Genomic DNA, 22,868 nt, shown 5'->3' on the forward strand with positions numbered 1-22,868 from the left:
TAAAGCCCCGCCCCTTATGCCAAATCCACGCCCCCTTTCATAAAATGACCACATTGCATACTTTACATAACTTCAACAGATTTAATCCCATTGACTTCAAACTTGGTCAGTACCATCACAAGGCTTTGGGGAACACAATTTATCAACACCTTTACTGACCTTCACAATATGTGGGCGTGGCATGGCGCCAAAATATGGCATCTCGCCATAAAACACGAGATCGTTATAACTTTTCCATTCTTTGTCCCATCTGCTCCAAACTTCTCATGCTTCATCAGAGTACAGCCCTTAACACTTCTACATAACAATTTTTTCATAAAGCCCCGCCCCTTATGCTTTATCCACGCCCCCTTTCATAAAATGACCACATTGCATACTTTACATAACTTCTCCAACAGATTTAATCCCATTGACTTCAAACTTGGTCAGTACCATCACAAGGCTTTGGGGAACACAACTTATCAACACCTTTTCTGACCTTCACAATATGTGGGCGTGGCATGGTGCCAAAATATGGCGTCTCGCCATAAAACACGAGATCGTTATAACTTTTCCATTCTTTTCCCCATCTGCTCCAAACTTCTCATGCTTCATCAGAGTACAGCCCTTAACACTTCTACATAACAATTTCTTCATAAAGCCCCGCCCCTTATGCTTTATCCACGCCCCCTTTCATAAAATGACCACATTGCATACTTTACATAACTTCTCCAACAGATTTAATCCCATTGACTTCAAACTTGGTCAGTACCATCACAAGGCTTTGGGGAACACAACTTATCAACAGGGTTGTGGCTAACCCTAACCCTAACCCTATCTAACCGCCCAGTCGTCGGACGACGCGGGGGGAGTCATCGAGATAATTCTCACCATACCTAACCCTAACCCTAACCTTGACCCTAACCCTAATTAGGGTTAGGGTTGTGGCTAACCCTAACCCTAACCCTAATTAGTTATGTTAACTCCACACCGACCAGCCCTGTGGGTGTTGGAGGCGTGTCCCCAGCTCCATGTCCCCAACGCCCACAGGGCTGGTCGGTGTGGAGTTAACATGTTCTCCCCGTGTCCCCCAAGGTTCCCCTTACAAAAACATGCATCCTAGTCGCTATAGTGCCTAACTCTGGTCGGTCGGGGCGCCTGATGGGAGGGAGAGGAACCGGTGGGAATAACGTGATCCTCCCACGCGCTACGTCCTACCGGGGAATCTCCCCCTGTCAGTTGACAAGAAGCGTTCTGCTAACTGCTCATGTCTCGGAGGAAGCATGAGTCCAGTTCAGGGCTCTCCCCAGACTGACAGGGATGATATAGATCATGATATAGGAAAAACTGGGTGATAAATAAATGGGTTACAAAATCGTGGGATAAAAATTTAGTCAAAACATTCTGACATACACAGAATAGGTACTCGCTAACTACAGTTCCAAGTGCTCCAGGATAGGTCTCCATACACCATAGCATTTCTGTAAGTTGCCAGATATCTTGTATCTCAGTTTTTCAATGTGAAGGATTCCCACCATCTCTGAGCCAGGTTTCGAACTTAGGTGGTGAGTCAGATTTCCACCCCTTCAAAATGCATCTCTTTGCTATGACCATGCCGTAGTAACATTTTGACCCATGTTGTCCAAAGTGTTAGAGAAGCCAAGTAAAATGGTTTCAGGATCAGGGTCCAGGTTTACTTGAAGTGCATGGAAGTACTATCTGAAAACCGAACACCAGAAATTCTGAATCTCAGGGCATAGCAATAAGCTCGTGTGCAAGTGTGCTGTCTGATTTCTTGCATCTTTCACACGGGAGAAGTTTGGGGGAAGATTTTATGCAGCTTAACCTTTGAATAGTGTAACCTGTGTATGACTTTAAATTGAATCAACTGTAACCTAGCATTAACTGAGCAATGGTGAATATCATTTAAAGTTTGTTTCCATATTTCATATTTTGAATCATGATGTTAAGATCAGCCTCCCACATTTGTTTAAATTAAACGGCAGGTTGTGCAAGTTTGTGAGAGAAAGTACAAATTAAACCTTTTGCTTTTGGTGGGCCAAGTAAGAGCTTAAAATATTTCAACATCTGACTCCTTGCCAGAAGAAAGTACTATTTTTGTCCACATCCACAATTTGTTATTTTGTTAGTGTCATGAACCGGCTCATAGATCATGGCAAAACAAGGGAGACCACACATGTATTCAACTTATAAGAAAATAATGTTTATTTCATTAATTGAAAACACAAAGAAACTTAATTATTAGAGAGAGAGAGAGAGAGCGAGAGAGAGAGAGAGAGAGAGAGAACTGAGGCCTCAGCTCCTCTACATAGCCTCAGTGATTGAGACTGGATTCAGGTGTGCTTCTCCAGCCTCCTCCAGCCCCTGCAGATTGGAGGAGTGGCCTGACCTGTGGCTCCTCCTACAGAGGAAGGAAGACAAATAAAACATGCCACAACACACAGAGGGGGAGGGGGTCATCACAGTTAGTAAACATTGATTTCTGGGATTCACCCAATTTTTCAGCAAAATGTTATTTACATGCCAGCTTTTATAGTTGAGAGCACTCCAAGATAAATAAAAATAAAAATCCACATATCCACTAATTGTTTGTCCAACACAAGGAAACATCTTTATTTGAGGAACATAAAAAACAAATGTGCATAATTATCATGCAATCATTTAGATAATATATTCTAGACGGTTATTTTAATATATTGGAACATTACATGTTTCAGTACAGTTATATTAAACAGTTCTTGAGCATTGCACTGCACACACCTGACCTTGTATATTGTTTAGGGGGAGTTACCTCTGCTAATAAACTATTATGATCCAGTGGGATTTATCATTCAGCACACCTGAGGAAGATTACATTAGCTCAGATCATTTGATGCTCCTGAATCTGAGAGAGTTACTGAATGAGGCCTAATACCTGCATATCACTTCGGATAACACTGTCATGACATTTGTTTCAATAAAAACAGGAGATAGCTTTTGACTTCAGTGGTGCCTCCTACAAGGTCCTATAAATAGTAAATGGACTGCACTTATATAGAGCTTTTATCCAAAGAGCTTTACACTACACTGCCCTACAAAGTGTTAGAAAAATTGCATGAGGAAACCTTGAAAATTGACAATCTGTCACCGACAGAAAAAATCTGTCACCAACAGAAAAAACCTCACCATTTTTCTGCGCATTCATTGATGGGGAAATGAAGAGCTGGAGACGTCCAAGTTTCTCAGTTTAACAAAAGTTTTATTACAATACGTCAAAAAATGTGCACTTTACAGAGATCTCCGGGTTCAAAATTAACTCATGTCCCTGAATACAAACAGACGTGTTTCAGTTCGTGAAGTCTGAACCACGACTCCCTCCCTGGAACCCATTAAAATACTAACATTTGTTTACAAAACATGCTGGTCGATTTCTTCCAGGAAGTTCCGCCTTGTTGATCCGCTCATTCGCCAGTTTTAATGCATACAACGGCACGTCATGCCACCTGGTTGCTTGCTGCCGAAACCAGGCCTTGCCCTGACCTACTAACAAACTTGTTAGCACAGACATTTTTCCTTGTTATGACTTACAGAGATTCTCACACGGGATTTTCATTCGGCCTTCTGTGGTCTCCCCTCTCCAGACACACATACACACACACACACTCACAAATGCACATACACACACAGCAAAAACTGTGCATCAATATATCTGTATGTCATTCTTTGTGCTTTATAGAATCTTAATCAGTTTAAGCAAATGGCATATATGTAATTAAAGTAATCATAGTTTTCTTCATCAATATTAACACACAAACACAATCAATGTATCAAATCATATTGTCTGACTTAATATAAATGCATAGAGATATTTATTACAGTCAAGGTTTGACCTTTGATAGTGACCTGCGTTACTCACAGAGAACAAAGACAGAGAAGCAGAAATAAAGCATAAAATAATTTACCAATATAGAAAATAATCAATTATTTTAACAAAAGTCTTAATGCAGTAACTACATTTTTGGTCAAAATTGAGTTATAACTAAAAATGAACTCCTTGATGTCTGTTTTATCTTGTGACAAAGTTTTAGATTTCAATTTTGCTTTATTTCAGAGAGATAATTATATTAAAACCACAAAACCCAACTCAAAACCAAGCAGTAATTGCACTTACCAAGGTCTGCTTTGGATATATATACTAATTTAAACAGAAAAATAATAGAAATTATAAGTTTATTTGAAAGGGAAATTATTATCTTGATAGTGATGAAGTAAAAAAGTGAGATAAAATTATATTAAGACTAAAATATAACATTTACCTGCATAATATGCTAAATAGGAAAAAATGTAACAAGTTGTGTTTATTTCTGAGGATGTGTTTCTAATATTAGTGTTTGAAAACCTTTGACAACCACAATATTTCACATAAGAGGATTTACATAGAACTGAGATCCACTTGTAATGTAATCCACTTTGATGACAGGCTAACTCAAAGCATCACTGGATCAACTTTACACACACCGTTCTGAAAAAAGTTACAAAGCAACTAGGGAAAACTGATTATGACTGGAAAGTTAAGAAATCATAACTTACAGTGCTGAGACAACTGGCAGAAAATAGACACACACACACACACACACATATACCACAACATTAAATATAATAATTAATTAGTAGTAATTAATTCTAATCTAATTTGAAGATTGAATTATTTTCTGAAGAAATTAGAAATTTTGTATGTGTAAAGATCTTTAAATACAAAATACATATATAAATATAGTCTATAAATTATAATAATATCAGTAATAGTAATAATAATAATAATATAATAAGCAGAGGAGAAGGGGTAGGAATTTATAAGTGTACACTTCTTCTTACTCCCTTTTGAACATATATGATTTAATTTAACCTGTTAAGAGAAATGAACAACGGAGCTGTTGCATGTACAGGTTTGACCTGTTCTCTTTCTTTTTCTTTCTCTCATTGTATATTTCTTTTCTTTTATCATATTTTGTGTTTTTCTTGACTTTTACATGTTCGAAAATAATTTACATCACTAAATTCTACATTGCAATGTATCTGTTTCTGTAACCAAGTCAGATTCAAAGGAATAGTTCAGCATTCTCTTTATTATCAAGATCAATATTCCTGAAACCTCCTGCAAATGACCCAGAAACCTCATGATGATAATAAGACTCACACCATGTCAGTTCATTTATACCACTGATCCTGAATTGACTGAGGACTTGTGCATTCTTTCCACCTAACATTGCTGAATGATGTCAGTTGTCCTGGCTCATATTGAAGGTATCTGAGCTAAAGCTCTTCTAACACATTAATGATCTCCTTTATCTGTTCCACTTCCTCTACTGCTGTTTGTTCCTTCAAATTAAACAGTTTTTATATACTGTTGTTATACCGCTCTAGAACAGACGTGTTCTCTAGAACAGACGTGTTCTAGAGTGTTCATAATATTTATTCAGTGGTTTCAACCTTAAAATAAAGCAGTCAAGTTGGGTGTCTAGTTGGTGTAAATGATAATAACCTCAACAGGTCATAAGGTCAGTTGGTAATGCAGGACCCATCTTTGAATATATTGTGCTTGAGTGATGTGCAGCTGCTCTACAGTGGTACTAGTTCTGTGCAGGGGGCATTTATCCGTTTAAAAAAAATGTTGTCTTTGTACAGTTTTTAATTGAATATTTGTCACAGAAGATCATCTAGTTTTAATTACATTTTAGACAATATCCCAACTTATTTGGAAACTTGTTATCCTTTATACACATAACAAACAGGGGCTGCTTTGCCCCTCCCAGATCTCCTGCTCCTCTCTGTCTCTCTCTCAACCATCCCTCTATCCTCTCTCCCCCTTCAACCTCTGTCTCAGTGATGGGCAACTTAAATGCTGGAGGGGGCCACAATTTTTCATCAACACTACCACAGGGCCACGTATAGGACCGTGCACTTCACCAGATATGATGAAACTGCAATTTTAAATATGTTTACAGTGCAGTAACTTAACATATTTCATGCTCTAATGCATGTATAACAGTATAAATAGGAATACAAAAGGTTTGAAGCAAACAAAAAATAACCACTTACTGTGATTTCTTTTTTTTAGTGCAAGAACAGCAGACCAATATTAACTGAAATAAGTAATATTGTGCATTTTTACATGATTTTTACACTGCACTTTTAAGATTTCATGCTCAAATGCATGTAGTTGTACTGACGGCAACTTCCAGTGAGGGTGCGGGCCGTATGCGGCCCCTGGGCCTCCAGTTGCCCATCCCTGATCTATCTACTCTATTCTACTCTGTTGATCTGTCCTGTACAACGACATCTATTGCATGTCTGTCCGTCCTGGGAGATGGATCCCTCCTCTGTCTCTCCCTGAGGATTTTTTCTTCTTCCTCTTCCGGACACAATTTCGTCCCGCTACTAGTTGCAGGACAAATTATATATCAAAACGTGCTGTTTGATCGGGATCGGTGCGCTATTACTTTTCTCTACGGAAGACGAAAAACTGCCCAAAATTTTGCACTGAAGTGAATGGGACGGCCAAAAAAAATGAGCGAAAAAGAACAATAATTGGAGATTTTCAAACGTCTACTTCTCCAACATATTTTCACCTAGAGACTCCATTTGAACTTTAAACAGTAGACACAAGTCAGAGGGAGATCTGTCTCTCCCTGAGGTTTCTTCTTCTTTTTTCCCTGTTAAAAGGGTTTTTTGACAAGTTTTTCCCAGGACAGAGGGTGTCGTACCATGCACAGTCTGTAAAGCCCTTTGAGGCAAATCTGTGATTTTGGGCTCTATAAATAAAATTGAATTGAATTGAATTGAATTTTGTCCCCTGAAAATGAAGAGCCAGGTTGTTCTATTCAATGTGTAACTGTAACTGTCAGACACCATTTTGAAGCATGTCTTTTAATTGAAAATGCTTTCTACAGTTTGAAATGCTCCACTTGGAGATACCTACCTTACTGAACCTGATCTTGTAAGGAATCAGAGTTTAAGCACACAAAAGACTGAAAGAATCAACATAAACTTCAGCCAGTTTGTTTTTATTTGGTTCATAAAGAGCATCAGGGCCAGGATACAGTTGTCTTATAGCCCTCCAGAAGGCAAAGTTAAATAATTAAACTGACCTGTGAAATGGCTTTAATTTATACACGTAACACGTATAACATCTGATGAATATTAAGATTAAGTATTGAAATGGATCTGAGAAAGACAAACATTTTCAAGGCAACATTACTTCTGTAACACAGTTGGCTCCAGAGTCACTGGGACATGAAGCCTTCATCTTAAGAACTCTTCTTCTCCTCAAACATGATGTTTGCTGTGGCTCTCTTGGCTGTGGACAAATTACATACAGATGTCAGATATCTTTGTTATCTAGCATTTGACAGCTACAAGCACTGTTAACTTCAGCTTTGAGACATTTCTGTTCAATGCTAAACTGATGTGAGAGAAACTTCCTGCAGGTGTTTAACAATACAGGCCCAACAGAGAAGAGAGAAGAGCTGTTTGCACTGGAAGATAGATATCAAATAATATACCTTGTAAGGTTATAATAGTTTGGGATTTTTCATTAGTTTTAGTCTTAATTCCGTTGTGATTTTTTGTTTTCAAATTCAGTTCGTTTTAATTAGTTTTTAGAGTGAGTATGCTAGTTTTAATTTGTTTTTATTTTTCGTAAAATGCTTAGTTTTAGTTTAGTTTTTATTCGTTTTTTGTAATGGGGTACTTGTTGAAAGTCACAATAAATGTTTCCTTTTATTATCCATCTCAGCCCCAATAAGTTTATTAAGTCACAAAACCAGATAGATGAAATAGATTTCATATCAACCAAAAAGGTTTATGTATGAAAAAAGTTGACAAATATGAAAACGAAGGGCATTTTCACTATAATTTTAGTTCGTTTTAGTTCGTTTTGTGACCACAAAATACAGTTTCACTTAGTTATTGTTTTTTTTTTTTAAAACTCTTGTTTTTATTTTTATTTCAGTTATCGAAAATGTTTTTTCAATTCTAGTTATCGTTATTTCGTTAGTTTTCGTTAAATATAATAACCTTGGTACCTTGTGCTCTTTGCAGTTTAAGTGAATAATTAAGACCTTATGTTATTTACATACCAAATCTGGATTGCTAGCAAGTTGGTCACCAAACCATCTACACAGTCTTTACAATTTTCTCTTAATAAAATTGGACTGCAATTCAGATACTGAGAAATCTGCCTATTCTTTAAGAGACATTAGGGCAGCTATAACTTATGATTTTCTATATAGGTATATGACATTAGGAAACAAGGATTAACTAAGAGTGATGCACCGACTGAGAATTATTGGTTTACAAAGATTTACATTGATTTTCAGCAGGTTGTTCAGCTGTTAAACAGTTAAAGTGAGACAACACCAAATAATGTGGCTCATGGGCAGTGGTGGTTCTACACAGGGGCCTACGGGGGCCACTGCCCCTGTGAAGAAGCCCTTGGCTCCTGCTGTGGCCCCTTTGTCAAATTCATAACAAAATTATTGATTTCTAACGATGAACGACGGAAAAATTCTTACCTATTTTTTGTTCAAACAATATTTCATTGTACACAAAAGCAACTCAGAATGTGTTTGTTGTACAATAGTTTAATTGTGCAATAAAAGCTTGTGTATATAAAAAAACATAATTCTCACTGTACTACACTTTGAAAATAAAATAAAGTAATTGTGCACAAAAATGAGAAATGTCACTGTCGTAGAAAAATTGGTGGTGAGTCTCATTGTTTCTTCCAAATATACTTAAATGAGATTTTTAAAGAAGCTAAAATAAAGGTTTTCAATGCTTAAATATAATCTTTGCTGCTTTTTAATGTGCCCCTCTGATTAAACACTGGCCCCTCCTTGGCCCCCACAGTAAAACTGGTCTAGAACCGCCACTGCTTATGGGGAACCTGGGAGCTGAAAGCCAGGGAGCGGCTCAAACTGGGCAGCAGATAAAAAGTCAAAGCATATTTTTGTATAAAAGCTGCATCGTTGTGTTCAACAGGATGCGGCTACATTTTTATTATTTTTATAAACTTTTTTTAACTCTGGAAACTGACACAGTTGACCCCGAGTGCTGCCTTCACTTACCCTCGTCTTTGATCTTGTCAGCAGCTTCTGACGCCTTATCCTTGATGTTCTTCACCACGTCGTCAATCTTGGCTTCATTCTTGAGGAAAAATGGTCGAATGATGCGGTTATAGATGGTTACTGATCCGTTGGAGGCAGTTGGAGCCATGCACCACACCAAGAAGGCACACTAGGGAAAAAAGACAATAGCTCAGGACACACACATCACAATTACATGACAGGCTATACTACAGGTGTTTTTGATGCGACATTGGAGTTACTCAATCACATCAAATGAATCAAATCAAAATGACTTTATTTATCCCCGAGGGGAAATTATAATAGTAATTATAATAGTCTGATAACTCTGTTAGAATGAGACAGCCTGATGGCTGTAGGAGAGAAGGAAGGAGCCATCTGCTGCTGTTTTTTTTGGTCCATAAAGGTTTTGTGTAGCGGATGATCTGGGTATTTCAAGATGGACTCTAACATGTTGACAGGTCATCTCTCCACCACCTCCTCCAGTGTGTCCAACCTGGCTCCAACCACAGAACCAGCTCTTTAGACCAGTCTGTCCAACCGCCTTCATCTCTGTGTCTGATGCTGCCTCCCCAGCAGACTGCAGCATAAAACAACACACTACCACCACAGACTGATAAAACATCTGCAGCATCTTACTACAGATGTCAAGAGATCTGAGCTTCCTTAACCCTTTGATGCACAACATGGGTCTAAAGTGACCCAATAGAGTTTTTATGTTCTATATCTTTGCAATAAATATTTTTTATCATTCAGTATTCCAGGTTTTCCTCAATTAGTTTGTTTTTGATCATCATACATCCTAATTTTAATTTTTTCCTTTATTCATTTTTGAATAAAATCCCTTTTTGTGTCACTACCCTTCTAATGCACAACATGGGTCAAAAATGACCCATATCAATTTTTTAGCTAAGAAGCTTGCTTAGCTAACTACTTATCTAACTTCTTGGCTAAGTAGTTAGCTTAGCAAGCTACTTAGCCAAGTAGTTAGCTATGTAATAAAACAAAAAAAAATTTTCTTCATAAAGTATGAGAAGCAAAATGGAAATAATGATCAGTTGTTATCAAAAACAGGATATTTAAAGAATACTTGGAATATTCAATCATAAAATAAGTTGATATCAAAAGATAGAGCACAGAAACACACAGCAGCATTAAATAACATGGGAAATGAATGTGGGTCATTTTGGACCCATTTTGTGCATTAGATGGTGTGTCAATATGTTGTGCATCTACTTCCATTATTTATATACAGTCTATGACTAGACATGTTTCTTTCACACGGTCTCTCTCTCCCTCCCAGCCTGTCTGTCAGTCCTGTGTGAGGGTAAGGCGTCTCTCTGCTGCCTGGACTCTCAGATACTCTTTTATCATCAGTGTACTGTCCTCCACCCTCAACATGTGGTTAGTTTACTTAGCTGGGAAGAACTGAACATACAGTCCAGTGAGAAGAGTTCAGTGTGGGCAGAGTCCATTGTTTGACTCCACCCATATTTTGCTGCCTTCTTGTTTTTTTGTTTGTTTTATTTTTATGTCCATTTGACGCTTAAATCAAATGTCTAAACAAAAGCACATGTAAAATAGAAGTAGGAAGTTAACTACATCTTACAAGTAGATCTTAATAAAATACGTTCTGGGACAGCAATATAAAGTGAAACCATGTAAGTCTGTCATAATGCATAATTTGTAATGTCCCCGTTAGACCAGTGCACTATTGTAAATATACACTCATTCTTAATCTGAATTTGATACCTGCACATTCCAAAAAAGTGACATGATGATGATGCCATGGGCACTAACACATCACAGATTGCTTTTAAATTTTGCACTGGTATCAATCTGGTAATTTTCCTCTTGAGCCCAGAAGACACAATTTACAAAAACTAATTTAAATGTGGAGTTAGGATTTAAGTTTAAGGTTAGGCCTTGTAGAGAGAACTGTTTGGGGTTAAGGTCAACTTGGGCTCATGTTAACAACTTAAAGGAGGACTGGTTGGGGTCAGGGGTCAGGTTGGTGCAGGTTAAGGTAAGGGGGACACATATCGACGGGGGAACAGACTTTGACATAACACCGCTAAGACACCCGGCTTATAAAAGAGGCCGGCTTTTATTTACTAAAAATTGTTTTCACACCCGGTTACTAAATGAGGCTGGACATTAATAGGGGCCCGGCTTTAAATTGAGGAAATACGGTATGTAGCAAATGATCACATTTGCTACATATTATGTTTGCCCCAATGTTTCTATGCTTTGTTTCATGTATTCTGACTCTAAATGTGTGTATTGGGCAGGACGGGGCAGAAGCTGCTAAATGTGGGTAGATTCAACCATCACCCACTGCAGTGAGTGGCACTTGACTCTGGTGAGGTGCTGTCTAACAGGGAAGACAAAGTCATGAGGGGAAAGCTGCACACTCGACTCGATTTATTTTAGTTTTATAAATACATTTTTCAGCACATTGATTAAACACAAAAAAGCACAACAGAGCCCAGCTGGATTACCTTTCCGATGTAGTAGAATGGGAACCAGGAGAGGAAGATATCAGCAAAAAACTCTGCCACACTGAAGAGTCCGTACACCACCCAGTAGGTCAGCCATTTAGTATCATCGTCTTTGGTGGCACTTTCAATCGCCTTAATCCTGGAAAGAGAGAGGAACTTGTCAGAGAAATACTTTGATATATAAAGTCAACATTACTGTCTGGAAATATCACCTGGTCCAGCATGTCGGTTGTCTTTATTCCACTTGTTCTCTCCTTAAAGCCTTACATTTAAATGCCTTTTCCCTCCCATTTCTTTCCATTAAATGCCTAACTGTAAAATGAGACTGAATTGAGTCGTGCTACCTGAATGACAAAGTAGTGTGTCAATGACTTTGCATCACTCATCTGAATGTCTCCTGATCTGTCACCTCTGGCGTGACAGTTCTTGTGAGGAAATGACAGCTGTGGATTGATTGATGGGAACTAAAAAACAACCTCTGCTGAGTCACACAGTCAGAATACACAGTTATTTACACACATCAACACCATCCCAGAGGGCTTTAAACAGCATCCTGCTGCTGACACTTCTGCACTTCAATGTGAACATGAGTCAATGCTGCTGTTTTTCTGGTGAGGACACTTCTTCTCTGCAGAAAAACCCTCTCAGAGATCTATTACATTCAGTATTTTCAGCCAATAAAGCTCTTCTAATGTTTTATCTGTGGCAAGGACAGGTCGACTTCAATCACCAGCTTCTTTCATTGGAAAAAAAGAATCCTCTGAATGAAAATGCACCAAATTTGATGGTGAAATGATAGCAACTGGCAAAACTGTAACAATAAAACTAGTGTATGGACACTGACACTGCATGTTATGGTGTAAAGCATTAATAAAACTGTAGTGTCATACAGTTCTACATTAGTGTGTTTGTGTATTTGTCACTTTATTATATATATCCTTTATTTAACCAGGTAAAAGTCTTGTTGAGATTAAAAAATCTCATTTCTAAGAGAGACCTGGCCAAGAAAGAAGCATAAAAAGAGACAAGTTACAACATCTAAACACAGTGATCATAACAATTAAATACAATTAAATACAAATACAGCATCACAACTAGAGATAGACCGATATATCGGCCAGCTGTTATATATCGGCCGATATTTGCGTTTTTTACTTGTATCCAACTGTTAATATGTTTTGTTTGTTTTGTTAATAAATGTTTCTTTTTTGTTTAAATTGAGATTTGTGTAACATTTGTTATCATTCTGTCATTTTTATCATGTAAATGGAGGGAGAAAAGGCAATATCGGCTTCAAGAATCGGCCCAAAAAAATCGGCCCAAAAAAATCGGGGATCGGTTAAGACTGATGTCAAAATAATCGGTATCGGCATCTGCATTAAAAAACCCGTATCGGTCAACCACTAATCACAACAACATTGAAGGAGCCTCAGTAGAGACTTATAAGGAGCAGTCACACTGACCAAGGGAAATTATTTCTTTGTCCTTTAGAATCGATTTAAATTTACCGATTGTGATCAACTCAGACAATTTTAATTCATTTTGCAAATTGTTCCATGATAAGGGGCGTGACTAAAAGCTTTCTTACCTAATTCGGTTTTCACTCTTGGCACCAGCATCTGTACAATGATTTGTGATCGTAGACCATGTTTAGTTTGGCTTTGACACATGTATGTACACAGGTAAGAGGGAAGCCGCCCAAGAATACATTTATAGATAAAAACGAATCAATGAGACTGCCTGCGAACATTTCATAATGTGTTATAACAGGTTAATCCTGGTGTTTGAAAGTATAATTAATTACCATATCCATATTAGTATTTGAAAAAGATACAATAAACAGGTTAGATAACATTGTATAAAGCAGTGAGGCTTTAATTGTATCTGCATCATTTTAACTTCCTCTTCCTCTTCCTCTGTGTGTGTTGACTCTGTGTAAACAGTTGCCACAGTCTGCTACTTCTCCACACTTTGAATTTGACTTCCATAACAGCTGTACCTTCAGTTGTTTGATTGACCCCACCCTCTGTCAAGTCTCTCTACTGTGGTCAAACAGACAGAACACTGTGCAAACTCAGCTTCCACTTTTTTGACCACTCCCTCTTTTCTACTGTGAAAAAGACCTGCACTGACAAGTAATATGATATCATCCACACCTGTGCCTCTCCTTATTCAGTTCATGTTTAAGCTATCAACACGAGTTGTGCAAACTAGAAACTGTTAGCATATGCTTTAGCACATTTAGCATCCAAGCTTGACACTGCTGGCAGAATAAGACAATGGAGACAAGTTGGTATGTTCCTGACAGAAACTTCATTTATGATCCAATAATGAATCATGTGTGATAAATCATCAGATCACCTTGGTTGTGCAATCATGAAATTGTGCTGTATAATATTATTATAATAAATACCTGAAGTTAGTAAATTATTATTTGACATACATTTAGATACATATACATTTAGATCACCATCTGAAGTTCATTTCTGTTGCAGTACATTTTTCAGTGAAACGCTGCAGTGAACTAAACATTACTGCAATGTTTCTTACAATAATCTTATAAAGGTGTACTCCAAAGAGCTTTCATAACGTTGGGAGACTCACAGGGGACACGTTAGAAAAAGAATGGTCAAAATCAGAACAGCAGAGGCCGAAATATCCTGATTTGTAGTCCCTTGACATGGTGTAACCTAGGGCTGGTCGACATATCGATATAAAAAATATATCAATATATTTTTAAATGTGATATGGATTTTGACCATATCGGATATATCGATATAGTTCAATTTTTTTTCTTTCTTTTAATGCTGCCCTTAAAAAAGGGACTTCTGTACAGTATTAATGTTCACTTAAATCAACAGTGTCAATAAAACTACGTGTGACATGTCATATTTGGCTTTGACTTTGACTGAACATTTGCTCTTACTTTGCAATAAAAATATCAGGATATATATCGCATATCGATATTCAGCCTAAATATATCGGGATATGACTTTTGGTCCGTATCGCCCAGCCCTAATGTAACCTGACAGTTAGTGAATTAAAACTATTTTCAGGACATGGGTAAAGAAAGAGCACAGGGACAGCTTCCTGTGTGTTATTTGGTCCACTCTTTCCCCCTAATGATCAGACAGGCTGCCAACTTGGGCCGGCCATCTTTCTGTTTTTCAGAAGCTTAAGCAGGCTCGGTTTCCATTTACCAACTGGGCCATGATGATTTCAGAGGGAGGCTAAATTACGCTCCAAAATCAGACATGGTCCCTTGCCCTCTGACCTCATAATATCTCAATGCTTCTATGGGTACTCATGAGTCTATAGTACCATGCAGTTTGGGGCAAAATACCACGCAGTTTTTCTTGTGCATTCATTTTGTTTTTTTGCAGATTGTGTTTCTGAATTATCCCTAAACAGTCCTGTAACTGCATACATTGGATACCACTACACTGCAAAAAAGGTGTGTCTAAAAACAAGATAAAACCACTAAATCTGAGGGAAATGATCTTGCTGCATGGATAGATAATTTCACTTGACAATATTTCTTAAATTAAGATTATTAAATCTAGAAATTAGCATGTTGAACACTTAAAATAGGTCTTGAAACAAGATCAATTATCCAACACTTCTAAATCTAATTTTTTTTTTATCTTGGTAAGAAACAAATAATTTGCGGTGCACTCTGCTTGGGACAGTTCATCACTGCTTGCAGCTTTAATTTATCTCGTTTTATGAGTTAGTCTCTTATTTTAAGCGTACAACATACTTATTTCTAGATTTAACAATCTGAATTTAAGAAATCTTGTCAAGTGAAATTATCTGTCCATGCAGCAAGATCATTTCTCTCAGATTTAGTGTTTTTATCTTGTTTTTAGACACACCTTTTTTGTAGTGTGGAACTGCATACATTGGATATCACTAGAAAGCTGAGACTCATTCATGTATTATGTTGTTAGTCCGATTTGTAGCCTTTAATTGTATAGAGAGCTTTTTTTTTTTTTTCCAAACTTGACCTCACTGTATAAAATGACAACCAAAACTAGAGACACAGAGCATTCAAGCATTTATGGCTTTCCTCAATATATTAACAATGAGGGGGTTTCAGAGCAGGAATGGCCTATATATATGACTATCATGACTTAAAAGTGCTGTAAAAGACATTCACACTATATCTGTGGTTCAGAGTCTGAACCAGGATTGCCTTCACAAGGCCCACGCCCCTCCACATGCCCACGTTACTCAACTCGTTCTTGGCCAACACTGGGTTTCCCTATGTAACTTACATGCAATATGCTGTTTTGGCCTCAATGTTCTCCATGAAGTGATGTTGCTGGTGCGTTTATGTGGCGTGAGCTCCGGACTAAAAATTAGCCATTTAATAGCTACATTGTTTGTCAACAAGTGGTCATATGGTAACTTAAGAGACAATTTGGCCTTGTCTGTTCTCATAAATTTGATAAACCAGTCATAATTTAGTTTTAATGAAAACTCAACTGGTCCTGGTGGTCGTCACCATTGTTTTGGAGGAAGGAAATAACACATGTAACAGGCGAACCAGATTTAATAGTGTCATATTTGTCAGACAACACTGAGTCTTTATCTTTTCCTTAGTACAGAAGCTCCTTTCTGTTTCAGTCACATGTTTCCACAGTGTGTTAGCACAGCGGGCTGCCAGCTTTAATAGTCCAAATACCAGTACTGACACACAGCTTCACTGTGCACCAGGTCATCTCAACACCCTCTGTGGACCTCAAAACTCAGCAACCCATGCCTGGGTCTTTCAGGGTTTGGGGCTGTCTAGGCTCTGCTGGTGACATAACAAAGTCAGTAAAGATGTGGGAAGCAAACATCTGAGTGGTGAGCAAACACTAAGGCCTCTAGTTCATAGCAATGTGTATGGCAGTGTGTGCAGGCTGCAGACCAGCAGCACCATGTGCAAAGATGGTGGTAATTAAAAATAATGAGCTGTGTGGGTTGTCCCTCTGTCAGACATCACAGCTACTAATATCATCAAAACTTACAGCAGACCCACTAGCCCATTTAGGCCTAAAACGCCTGGAAAAAATGCCTGGAAAACCTTGTTTTTAAAACAACCCCCTCAAACCTGAAGTTTTTCTCGAAATTCAACATAAGTGTCAACGCTTCCTACTAAATTATAGACAGATTCAGCCTCTGTAGCAGATAGAAATGAAATTCAAAAAGTATTTGAGAGCTTATAGCTGTTATATCTGAGCTCCCTCCGCTATAGTCGTCTTCCGCCATGATTTCAAAGTTCTGGAAAAGTCCCATGTTACATTGCGACACTCCCACATGTATTCTGATGCATTTCATTGGCCAAGAGACCGAAAATAGGTGGAAAAAACTACAAATACTACAAAAAGAGTATCTGCTTTCCCTGCTTTAATGGTAGAATAACGCAACAGCGCCCCCAGTTTTAATGGTAAAAATGCGATAATGCTTTCCTGGCTTAAAAGGGCTAGTATTTAGCTCTAACTGGGGAGAGATATCTGAAAACAAACACTTACTTTATCAGTTGAAAATTTGTCAATTTCCTCAGTTATCATGTGGCTTATTTATCTACTTCCAATTCTGTGTGCATACAAATAGCAAGCCTAAATGTCCCATTTGTTAATGATTATGCCCAAAAATATGCAGGAAGGACATGTGATACTAGGCAGGACTGCATGGGAAAAAAACAGAAACCAGTACTGAATCAAAAGGGAAATAAATAAAACAAACACTTAAGTTAGACTCCTTAAACATTACTATGGAGTTTTAGAACATAAATGGTCCATTTAGTTAATTAGTGAGCTCAACACACATGTATGTAATTTAAAGCATCATAAAATATTTTCAAGATTTTTCTAGTGTCTTTTGATATTTTACTGTCATCATTATTGTTTTTATACACTGTGACTTTAGTCACATTCAACTTTTTATTGATCATATTGTAACATAGTACATATGCTCTACCATTGTCTACCAACACTGTTAACACTACAGCATTTAATGTCATGAAACCAGAGGTGGTTCTTATATTTTGTCAGGCCCATTTATAGATGTAGGTAGATTAAAAATTACAAACACTACACACCAATATCTACAAACTCCAATTTGAGTATAAAGTTCAGGGAAAGTGGCCACCAGGAAAGTCTCAGGCCACGCCCTCTCAAAAATCCGCTCACTCTGCGTGTGTCCACCACAAGTTAGACCTCAAAGGGATTTACAGACTCTGGAGGTGGCGTATGGTTTTCACTGTCACTAACTGTGCACAACATCAGCAGCTGAAAGCAGCATGGCTTATTATGCACAGAGTCTCCGCTGATCACAAAACATAGTGATTGTGAATTAATAGTATCGCTAACTGTGCACAGAGTGTCTGGTGCTTGTTGTAAACAAACAGAGATCACTAAGTGAACACCTCCTGCAGCAGCAGCACATACAGAGCACTACAGAGCTAACTGTAGCTAACTGCCGTTAACGGCGGCTCTTCTTAACAAGCCGACACCTTCTTACTCTTCTTAACAAGCTTGTTAAGAACAGTAAGAAGGACTTGCTGGATTTGTCTCCAGTGGCTTTCTTGAAAAATAGTTGCTAAGGGGGTCTGAAAAGTCGCTAAATTTAGCAACAAAGTCGATCAGTTGGGAACACTGCTTTGCCGGTTTTACAATAGCGTGTTGTTGTCGTGTAGGGTACTACGTCACATCCTGCTTACCGATCTATCCAATCAGTAACCAGGCTGTTTTCAGGGGAGAAAAAAGAACCTGCTCTTCCACAGGGACTAAAAAAGTCCAGACAAAAGCCGGCTCTGGACTGCTCGTATTCAAATTAGGGGCATTTCGGCGAGTGAGACCTGCCTCATTCTGGGAATTGTCCGGCCATTACCCGCTAGTGGAAACAGCCCTAAAGACAATTTGAACAAAAACTGAGCATTAGAACCATTATGAAGGGAGGAACGACTCTGGCCGTTTTAGTTTTACCACCAGAAAAAAAACCTAAAAACTAAACATCAACCAAATGTATTTCAGGAACTTACGAATATCATAAGCAATTCTAGAGCTCTCAGTCTAGTTTATTATTATCTTTGATACATTAAGCATGCTTTGTTTTTCTCCTCATTGAGAGACTTGTTCCTCAGCAGAGATCAAGTCATAAAACTAAACAAATAATGAATAAATACTTTTTATAAAATCTGTTAATCAGAGGATATATTTAGAGATAGTAAATTGAGACCGTGCCCTACACTGATGAAACTGGAATAACCAGGGTGTAACCACTGCTCAAGGCAAATACAATATGCATGACTGATGAAAAAGTTAATCAACTCAAATTGAATCACAAAAGTGAAAAGAGCCAAATATGAAACCAATTTTGTGTTTAAGCTTGTGCTCCTGTGAAACATGCTCTGCAACCATAAGACTCACTGATGACATGAAACTGCTCCAAAAGTAATCCAATTATCCACATAATTGTTTGAAAATTAAAGTAAACCTGGGAACCTGGCACAAACTGCCCACACTTTAATTTTTATTTAATACATTTTTGGGGAATTTTAGGCTTCATTTTGATACTGATGGAAACAGATCAGAGAGGAGAGACAGAAGGAAAGACATGCTGAAACAGACTGAAACCCAGGCCGCTGCGTCATGACCACAGCTGTAGTAGTACAGACGCTGCCAGTCAGCCACACCCTGCATATACCAGGTTGCAACCTCCGTGTGTGAGCATGAGGCAAACCAGGAAGTGCCTTAAGCTGCATTCTACCGAAAATTCCAGTAGGGGGCGCTAAGTTTGGCTGCAAAAATCTTTCTGTCCATTCATTTCAATGCAAAATGAAAAAACTTCTCACTTGATTTATTACCTCAGAATTTTTTTTAGGACAACACTATAGTCTCAATCACTAGTAAAATCTTATTCAAGACAATTTGATGTTAACCCTTTGATGCACAACATGGGTCTAAAGTGACCCAATAGAGTTTTTATGTTCTATATCTTTGCAATAAATTATTTTCATCATTCAGTATTCCAGGTTTTCCTCAATTTGTCCTTTATTCATTTTTGAATAAAATACCTTTTTGTGTCACTACCCTTCTAATGCACAACATGGGTCAAAAATGACCAATATCAATTTTTTAGCTAAGTAGCTTGTTAAGCTAAATACTTAGCTAACTTCTTGACAAAGTATTTGGCTAAGTAGCTTGCTAAGCTAACTACTTAGCTAACTTATTGGCTAAGTGGTTAGCTTAGCAAGCTACTTAGCCAAGAAGTTAGTTATGTAATAATACAAAAACTTTTTTTCTTCATAAAGTATGAGGAGCAAGATGGAAATAATGATCTGTTGTTATCAAAAACAAGATATTTAAAGAATACTTGGAATATTCAATCATAAAATAAGTTGATATCAAAAGATAGAGCACAGAAACACACAGCAAGCATTAAATAACATGGGGAATTAATGCGGGTCATTTTTGACCCATGTTGTGCATCAAAGGGTTAATAGTGTAAATAATGGCCCCATTTAGAAGAAAATAGAAGATAAAGAATCGTATGATTTGGGGCGTGGCTATCTTTGATTGACAGGTCACTAACAAGGCGAGCCGTCATCAGGAGAGAAGCAGAACAATGCGTATCCAATGGCAACGTGTCAATAAAGTTATATATAACGTTATATAGATATAAAAAAGGACGTTTAGGGGTTTGGTCTCATAACTTTGACCCTTTCACTGTATTTTCACTTAATGACAGTTTATTTGAACGTTTTGTTCAGTAAAAATGTCTTGTTCAGCGTTTGGTTGGACTAACAGACACTCCAAGGAGTCGCTGCTCAGTTTTCTGAGGTCAGTAACATTATTTATACAGTCTATGGCATATATCCATATATCCACATTTGAACGACAAATGTATTGATGCATTTTTAAACTGAAGAAAGCTTCAGAATTATGTCTTAATGCACAAATTGTCACATCCATTAAGTGAGTGCTTTGTGAAAAATATTTCCCAGGTAGTGACACATTAGTTTCAGTAAAAGGACAGCAGAATGAGAGAGATATAAAGAGATGTTTGTCTTCTATGGGAAACCAGCTGCAGCTTAGAATACTCAGCTGTTTGTTTACCTTTACAGTCATAAGTGCACGAGGCAAGCCTGAAATAAACTGGTAACTTATAAGAACTGAATTGAGGTTTAGAATAATATTTGTTATGTCATAAGAGGGATTTCTGTTTTTATCCATGCTCATGAAGATCGATGTGTTGACATAGGAGCTTAGATGCTTTAGGATTTTATCCACAAACAAGTGAGCAAGCGTCATCCGCAGATGAAAATCACATTTTACAGTTGAAAGCTCCAATAAAAGCAAGAGGGTCGATGACGAAACTCTTATTTAGAGTAAGTATGTATTATAACCCTACAGCTTTGTTTATATACATACTGGTTATTAGTTACAAATATTTCATGTGAAAAATATATACTAAGAATTGAAAACACATTTTCGTGTGATTGAATGTACCTCATGTCACTTAGAGTTGTTCCAATGCTCCGGTACTGCGAAAATGCTGGCATCTGTATCGGCGAGTACTGGAGTCCAGGCACCGATCCGATACCATGTAATTTATTAAAGTAGTAATCTATTTACTGGTTCGCTCCATAAAGCTAATATAGTGGCTGCATTTTAATTGAAATATATTTCTAGATTTATTTATTTAAGTTGATGTTGCACTACTGTTTTGTATACCGTTTTATTTTAAAATAAATGTAAAAATGAATGGCTTGAATCTGCTGTATTTATTCATGTTTTATAAAGGGTTTAACCTGAGCCAGGCCTTACTACAATGATAATTATATTACAGTCATGCAGGTGTAGTATGATATATATTTTTATAACATATTAGCATCAGCCAGTACCCACAGCACAAGTATCGGAATCGGTATCAGGAAAGAAAAAATGGTATCAGAACATCTCTAATGTCACTGCAACTGAATGTTGCACAACAGCATGCGGAAGGAAGCAGAGAGCTTGTGGTTCCTATGTCCTTGTAGTTCCGATATGCAGGAGAGCCGCAATTTTAAATGGAAATATCACAGACGATCAGGTTAATTTAATCGTGGCAGTCAAAATTGCGATCACGATTAAAATTTGATTAATTGTGCAGCCCTAATATATCATATATCGATATTTAGCCTAAATACATCGGGATTTGACTTTTGGTCCATATCGCCCAGCCCTATACCAAAAATAATGGGCCTAAAGACATTATTCGTAACAGTGACGACTCAAAACTCCCATCCCTAGTAAAAAAAAAATGATAATGACAAGCGTGTGCGTGCGCGCGCGCGCGCGTGTGTGTGTGTGTGTTGGGTGGGGGCACTGGGCAGGCCCCTCCTTATTGAAGTGCTCTAATAATAAAACACTTACGATATGTAGGCTGGATAAAGGAAGCCGATAAGGTTACACAGCAGGGAGGCTCCGTAGCCAAAGACCAAGTACACTGCGATGACACCGATGACAGCTGTAAAACACACACACACACACACACACACACACACACACACACACACACACACACACACACACACACACACACAGAACAGATGTTTGTCACGCTATTATCACAAATATAGTATCCTGAACGTACAGCACTGCAGGAAGCAGCAACAACAGACACATTATGGAGGAAGAGACATGAAGCTGTGTGACTCCGTCCTCTTCCTGTGATGTATCGCTACTCTCAGTTTTTCCATCCCGACTCTTACCCAGAGAGATGTACGTCCTGCTGACTCCGGTTCTGGCCTCGATCTTTGCCAGACAATCTGTCATGAGATTCTTCTCATGGAGAAACTTTTCAAATCTTTCTCTGAGCCCCTGCGCCATGGCTGCACTTCCTTCTTTTAGCGATGCTGATTACGAAATGACTGTGAAGCGAACTGCGACAGTAGACAGTAGACAGCCAACACGCCCTGAACCGCTGTTCTCCGTCTGTCAGCCGTCATCAGCCCGGATGTACAACACAGCCTCCCAGCACCAGCTTCAAAATAAAAGCACGGGGTCGATGTAATGCTGTCATTTAAAATCGTCATTTAGTTCATAAAAAGCAGATTCTCATCCCCCTACTAGAGCCCAGAGTAATATCTTAACCCTTGTGTACTCCTAAAAAAGTATAATACCCATCCTCCTCAGGGGTCAAAAAGGACATTAGACTGGTTTTAGGACATGTAGAAAAAAAATATGACTAACTTTTTTCCCCCACCTTT

At 38.0% G+C, this 22,868-nt stretch overlaps 1 protein-coding gene across 1 annotated transcript; it reads right to left on the reverse strand.

Moving 5' to 3' along the window:
* Window positions 1-7,022: 7,022 nt before the first annotated feature.
* Window positions 7,023-22,569, reverse strand: reep5 (receptor accessory protein 5). Its single transcript, XM_059358477.1, has 5 exons — window positions 22,371-22,569; window positions 22,033-22,126; window positions 11,627-11,765; window positions 9,108-9,276; window positions 7,023-7,336 (listed from the first exon to the last, which is right to left on the reverse strand). The coding sequence occupies exons 1-5, from the start codon at window positions 22,486-22,488 to the stop codon at window positions 7,287-7,289; spliced, it is 570 nt and encodes a 189-aa protein (XP_059214460.1). The 5' UTR covers window positions 22,489-22,569; the 3' UTR covers window positions 7,023-7,286.
* Between the last annotated feature and the right edge of the window lie 299 nt (window positions 22,570-22,868).

Source organism: Centropristis striata, chromosome 19 (genome assembly GCF_030273125.1).
Source record: "Centropristis striata isolate RG_2023a ecotype Rhode Island chromosome 19, C.striata_1.0, whole genome shotgun sequence".
In the NCBI taxonomy this organism is placed as follows: domain Eukaryota; kingdom Metazoa; phylum Chordata; class Actinopteri; order Perciformes; family Serranidae; genus Centropristis; species Centropristis striata.